The sequence below is a fragment of the Rutidosis leptorrhynchoides genome, chromosome 11 (assembly GCF_046630445.1).
Source record: "Rutidosis leptorrhynchoides isolate AG116_Rl617_1_P2 chromosome 11, CSIRO_AGI_Rlap_v1, whole genome shotgun sequence".
Taxonomy (NCBI): Eukaryota; Viridiplantae; Streptophyta; class Magnoliopsida; order Asterales; family Asteraceae; genus Rutidosis; species Rutidosis leptorrhynchoides.
The window spans coordinates 112,754,410-112,761,840 of NC_092343.1; the positions used below are offsets into that span (position 1 = coordinate 112,754,410).

At 30.3% G+C, this 7,431-nt stretch overlaps 1 protein-coding gene across 1 annotated transcript; it reads right to left on the bottom strand.

Annotated features, from left to right (window-relative positions):
• Nucleotides 1-1,973: 1,973 nt before the first annotated feature.
• LOC139874875 (norbelladine synthase-like) lies at nt 1,974-2,705 on the bottom strand. Its single transcript, XM_071862268.1, has 2 exons — nt 2,525-2,705; nt 1,974-2,272 (listed from the first exon to the last, which is right to left on the bottom strand). Exons 1-2 carry the CDS (start codon nt 2,703-2,705, stop codon nt 1,974-1,976), a joined length of 480 nt encoding a protein of 159 aa, XP_071718369.1.
• Nucleotides 2,706-7,431: the final 4,726 nt, after the last annotated feature.

Genomic DNA, 7,431 nt, shown 5'->3' on the forward strand with positions numbered 1-7,431 from the left:
ATATATATATATATATATATATATATATATATATATATATATATATATATATATTGGTAGGATCAAGAGGGAAGTAACCAATCGGGGGGAAGCGGGGGGAAGCAAAAACTTTTTTTTTTCCGTTTTTTGAAAAACTTTGTTCACGAACATTATAGATGAGATGAAAATATTATCATTTAGTAGAGATACTTTGTGATAAATGTTTTTATTTTGGCGGGAAAACGTTCGAAGAAGTAATATATAACAATTATCGTGTTTTTCGAGCGTATATTGAAGTTTTAGCTATTGGGGTTTAGATATTAGGGTTTAGATATTAGGGTTTATAGGGTTTAGATATTAGGGTTTAGAAATTTAGGGTTTAGGGTTTAGATTTAGGATTTAGATTGAGTTTTTAACACGAACGGTTTAGAGTTTAGGGTTTAGGGTTTACGGTTTACGGTTTGGTGTTTTGGGTTTATGGAATAAATCCAAAACCCTAAACCCTAAACCCTAAACACTAAACCCAAAACCCTAAACTCTAAATCGGGCTAAATTTACTTCACAAAACATGAAAAAAAACGTTCATATTCTTCACGAACAATATTATCTTGAATGTTATTTTTGTCGATCGTTTTTCCGCCTAAATAATAACATTCATCACGAAGTGTCTCTTCTAAATGTTCATATTTTCGTGTGATCTTGATGCCGGAAAAAAAAATTCCAAAAAAAAATAAAATTTATTTTTTTTTGCTTCCCTCGCTTCCCCCCGATTGGTTACTTCCCCATTGATCCTGCCCATATATATATATATATATATATATATATATATATATATATATATATATATATATATATATATATATATATATATATATATATATATATATATATATATATATATATATATATATATATTTTAAAATCTAGTTGCATAGTTTATTATATTTATATTTTATATTTCATACGGAGTATTATGTAATATATGAAATTCAAAATATTATATTATATCAGTTAAAATAATAAAGTCATTTACACTCATAATCTTGTTCGAACTCAATCTAAAATGCCAAAACTCATATATCCAACGCACCATAAAATGTTCGAACTTAGACCGTTTTAACTTAAAGTTTGAGTCAATTAAATTTTTAACATGTCAAACTCAAATGTCAGAAGTCACCAAATTATAAAGTAATATAAGATTTTGTATAAGGCAATTGCATCAATCGGCTACGTACTGGTCATTTTGTAGTTTTAAGATTATGACCTAGACTTTAGATATCTATAAATTAGGTGAAGAATAAAAAACCTCAGATTGTATTTTAGTCAATTTTTAAACTTTCATATGTTTTGTAGTTTAATTTTAAGATCATGACCTAGACTTTAGACATCTATAAATTAGGTGAAGACTAAAAAAAACCAAAGATCTAATTGTAGTCAATTTTTAAACTTTCATATTCATATAAATAAATTTAAATTAAATATAAATATAATATAATTGTCATTATTATCTAGGTTTGACAACAAAATGAAGAAACATCTGTTTATTTTCACTTATTCACGTGCTGATTTATTTTTATATTGTTCTTAATCAATTAATTAAGAAAATTAATGTGTTATTTCTTTCTCTTATCTGTCACTTAATTTAAAGAAATTATCTTTATATAAGGTATAGAAAAAGAAATTCTTTTCCAAATAGACTCATATCCAAAATCTAAATTAAGATCACAATATAAAAATAAAGAGCCTATAAACATAGCAATTGCAGAGTTTAAGTTTTTCTTTGAAACAGACCCACCTCAAAAAAATTTGAAGGTTTGACAATTTCATTATTTCATCCACCAAAGATAATACATATTGCAAAAAAAGTTATTCCACAAAGATCACACAAATTCAACATCAACTACTACAAAATTACTTAACGAGGAAATAGCATATAAATGATTATACTTCTACCCGAGGTAAAGAAGTATATAAATGGAGTACACAAATAAAGATCACACCTTCTTGCTTGTCTCGTACTCGATGGATCGGTTAATAACTTTGATTGAGTTCAAATAAAGATTTATATTTAGATTGCTAAGATCAAGACCTTCATTAGCTTCGTATTCAAATGAAAGTCTAACGATGCATGACGATTTATCGTTTGGTTTTTCTATTAACTCAATTATAACACGACAAGATGTTAACCCGAAATCATCAAGATAGCCTCCTTCAATAATTTCAATTTCTCTCCTCTTTTTCTCATGATCAATCTTCGTAAACTTTTCCTTGTACGGTGTTAGCGTTGATACACCTAATGTTTTGTGGTTGAATCAAAAAGTATTTTAGTATTCACAAATATCTAGTAGTTGTAATAGCAGTTATAAAATGGAAAGTGATTTGTATACAACTATAACTATGGAGTAATTTTTAATTCATTACATAATCGAATATACTTTATGTTGTTGTACAGTATAACAGTTATAACATGTTCGATGGTGTATGGATAAAATTAAAGTTGGTTGTGTACGAATTATCACCTTATAAGATATGAGAGACGGTTTACCTGGACGAAAGGTTACTTGTAAAATGGTGCCTATGCCCCCATCTCCTGCAACGAGGGCGACGGTAAAAAGATAACCGAGTTCTTCTTGTATAATCCTCGCAATCTTTGCTGAATTGTAAACCTCCCATGCTTCACTAATTGATGCCTTCACTTCCACATCATCTGATATTCTTCCTAACATTTTTTTTAGTTAAATTTACACTTATTGTATTTTAACAAGTTCACTTTGATGAATGATGGAGTAGTTTAAATGTAGTTGGAGTTATATAGAAGAGCATTGTTGGACAATAGTGCAAATTGTTTAAAAATTCAGCAGACAAAGTTGAAAGAGAAAAAAATATAGTGCCAACTTATTCAAGTCAAAGATGACACCGTATGCCATATCATGGTTTCAAATTGGTTTACACCATTATTAGTGGTGATGGGGTGTGATGAGTGTTTTGTTGAGTATAGTGGTGATTTGACAAAGGTGATAACGTGATGGAGTTTGTAGCGGTAGACGTGATGGATGTGTGATGGGTTAAATTGGTTCCACATTTTAATTTTGTTTTTCATTTTGTTTGAATTATTTTTATTATTGTTATTATTATTATTATTATTATTATTATTATTATTATTATTATTATTATTTTTACTAATTATAACATATAATTTTTTTTTTAATATCACTTTTATTAATTAAAACACAAACACGGTTACATTTTTTTTTAAACTAAACATTTAACACAATCACAACAAGAATTAAGTTAAACATTTAGAAATCATCCGAATCATCCGAATAGAACTTGCCGAATTATTCCTCCATCATGCCGCACTGGCGCGCGATGAGGGCGCGATGGAGGCAAAAAAACCCTTGATAACGCTACACTGTGAGAAGTCTTGCTAATGTGTGGTTGAAAATTCACTTAGCAACTTGTACGTATACATGAAAATGAATATTCATGTATAGCCCGTATAGGTGATGTTAAAGTGACAATCTAAACATTTGATTGTTTGTTTTATCACTTTCTAATACTTGTTTGGTTGAGCAACAGGTATGTAGATGGTTTGGTGATGGTTGTAGTCTTGGATCATGAGAGCAGACTTGGTTGCTGTCAAGATTCAGAATGTAGCTGGTACTTGTTGCTGTCTATGAAGGCTCAAACACTTTGCGAATTATGTACTCTCTATTATTGGAAAATGCACCTGGTGTGGGGTCCAAGGTAGATAGTACACAGATGGGACGTAGTTGTGTTTGAGTATCCATTCCAATAATACAGAAAGAAACTACAGGGACCATTTATGTTATTTATTCAAAGTTTTAATAGTCCAGGGGTCTGTTTGTAGTTTATGATTATTGTCTTTCTGATTATATAAAAGGCAGGCTAGGGTTAGCTACTATAGACGGTTCATTCAGTTTTCATTGTATTTGTTTTTGGTAAAAAGAGATAAACTCTTCGTTTTGTGATTTCTTTGGTTTTAATCTGTAAAGTGTAGTGGTTTGTGGTGATTTTCTAGATCATTCACTTGTTTGTTCATGGTATCAGAGCGATTGCTCGATTCGAGTGGGTTCGATTGTTTTGTTTTAGGGTTTCGTGAAATTGGTAATTTTCGATCAAATTAGGGTTTATTTGGGATCTCTAATCTCAAGTGAATCGGTGTGTTTGGTTTGTCTTATCGGGCTAGATCTGAGGACGTGGTTCTTAAAATTTAGGGTTTGTTGTTCAAAACCCTAATCGGTGATTCTGGTTTGTTCTTGAATTTTATTCAAGAAGTTGCTTCCGCTGGCGTCTTAAAATAATATTACGGAGGAGTACTCTGTAAGGATATTTCTTCATACCTGTGATTTGTAGCAAGTTTCTACACGTATGAGTTTCTGTGCTTACAGGAATCAACTGCCCCTACGTGTTATACTTGGCCTATAGCTAGGACAATCTTCTTTTATTTGCTATCTGTTATCTGTTCGTTTGTATTTGCTATTTATTATCTGTTCATTATCTGTTATCTGTTTACTATCTGGTATATGTTTGTTGTTTTTCTGTCAAAATGAGTGATAGTGGTGATTCTGTAACCATGATAAGTAAATTGGATTTTGGAGATCCACTTTACCTTCATGCTAGTGACATCAGCAGTACACCTTTAATAAATTTCAAACTTAAAGGAACAGAGAATTATAAATCTTGGGCTTGTGCAATGGAATTAGCTTTACAAACTAAAAACAAGATTGGTTTTATAAAAGGTACAATTGAAAAAAGATGATCAAGATGAAGTATTAGCAGGTCAATGGGAAAGGTGTAATGCTGTTGTCCTTTCTTGGATTTTAGGTTGTGTTTCTGATGAATTGTAATATGGTCAAATATATTCTAAATTTGATTCTGTTGTTTGGGATGAGTTGAAAGAAACGTATGACAAAGTTGATGGCTCTGTGATGTTTAATTTGGAATAAAAAATTGCACAGTTAACACAAAATGGTACTCCTATATCAGATTATTATCACAAACTTAACTCACTTTAGAAACAATATGATATTCTGTGTAAATTGCCATCTTGTGATTGTGCTGCTGATAAGGAAAGGAAAGAACATTATAAACAGAGAAAATTAATGAAATTCTTGATGGGACTGGATGATTCCTATCAGCCAGTAAGGACCACTATATTGACTAGTGATCCTTTACCATCTGTTAAAACAGCATTTTCTATTGTCTCTAGAGAAGAGTCACATAGAGGTGTGCAAGATAAGAAATCTGTTAATGAGTCATCTGCTTTCTTTGCTAATTCTGGTAAACCAAGAATTGGAAATACTAATTCTAATTCTAAAATTGAGTGTAAAAAATGTGGTAGAATTGGTCATACAATTGAAAAATGTTATGAAATAGTTGGATATCCTCCAAGAAATAATAATTTAAAGTGTACCAAGTGTGGTATGACTAATCACACTGTGGATAGATGCTTTGAGGTTGTTGGATATCCACCAAATTTTAAAAGGAAAAATTTCAATAATTCATCTTGTGTGTCTAATTCTAATTCTAGTAACAGTGTTACTAATAATGGTGATAACTGAAATGTCCCGTTCATATTGATTATAAACGTTCCATAGTAATTGATTTCGTTGCGAGGTTTTGACCTCTATATGAGTCGTTTTTCAAAGACTGTATTCATTTTTAAAACAACCATAACCTTTATTTTATCAATAAAGGTTTCAAAAGCATTACGTAGATTATAAAATAATGATAATCTAAAATATACTGTTTACACACGACCATTCCATAATAGTTTACAATAGAAATATATTACATCGACATATGTTTCTTGAATGTAGTTTTTACATAATATCATACAAACATGGACTCCAAATCTTGTCTTTATTTTAGTATGCAACAGCGGAAGCTCTTAATATTCACCTAAGAATAAACATGCTTTAAACGTCAACAAAAATGTTGGTGAGTTATAGGTTTAACCTATATATATCAAATCGTAACAATAGACCACAAGATTTCATATTTCAATATACATCCCATACATAGAGATAAAAATCATTCATATGGTGAACACCTGGTAACCGACATTAACAAGATGCATATATAAGAATATTCCCATCATTCCAGGACACCCTTCGGATATGATATAAATTTCGAAGTACTAAAGCATCCGGTACTTTGGATGGGGTTTGTTAGGCCCAATAGATCTATCTTTAGGATTCGCGTCAATTAGGGTGTCTGTTCCCTAATTCTTAGATTACCAGACTTAATAAAAAGGGGCATATTCGATTTGGATAATTCAACCATAGAATGTAGTTTCACGTACTTGTGTCTATTTTGTAAATCATTTATAAAACCTGCATGTATTCTCATCCTAAAAATATTAGATTTTAAAAGTGGGACTATAACTCACTTTCACAGATTTTTACTTCGTCGGGAAGTAAGACTTGGCCACTGGTCGATTCACGAACCTATAATAAATATGTACATATATATCAAAATATATTCAAAATATATTTACAACACTTTTAATACATTTTGATGTTTTAAGTTTATTAAGTCAACTGTCCTCGTTAGTAACCTACAACTAGTTGTCCAACGTTAGATGTACAGAAAAAAATTGATATATATTATCTTGAATCAATCCACGACCCAGTGTATACACGTCTCAGGCTAGATCACAACTCAAAGTATATATATATTTAGAATCAACCTCAACCCTGTATAGCTAACTCCCACATTACTGCATATAGAGTGTCTATGGTTGTTCCAAATAATATATACACATGGGTCGATATGATATGTCAAAACATTTGCATACGTGTATATGGTATCCCAAGATTACATAATATATTAGAATACATGTATAATACAATATAAGTTAGCTAGGATATGATTAATATAGATTTGTTACCAATTTTCACGTTGCTACAACAAGAAAAATTATCCAATCTTGTTTTACCCATAACTTCTTCATTTTAAATCCGTTTTGAGTGAATCAAATTGCTATGGTTTCATATTGAACTATATTTTATAAATCTAAATAGAAAAAGTATAGGTTTATAGTCGGAAATATAAGTTACAAGTTGTTTTTGTAAAGGTAGTCATTTCAGTCGAAAGAACGACGTCTAGATGACCGTTTTAGAAAACATACTTCCACTTTGAGTTTAACCATGATTTTTGGATATAGTTTCATGTTCATAAGAAAAATCATTTTCTCAGAAGAACAACTTTTAAATCAAATTTTATCATAGTTTTTAATTAACTAACTCAAAACAGCCTGCGGTGTTACTACGACGGCGTATGTCCGATTTTACAGTGTTCTTCGTATTTCTAGGTTTTAAATCATTAAGTTAGCATATCATATAGATATAGAATATGTGTTTAGTTGATTTTAAAAGTCAAGTTAGAAGGATTAACTTTTATTTGCGAACAAGTTTAGAATTAACT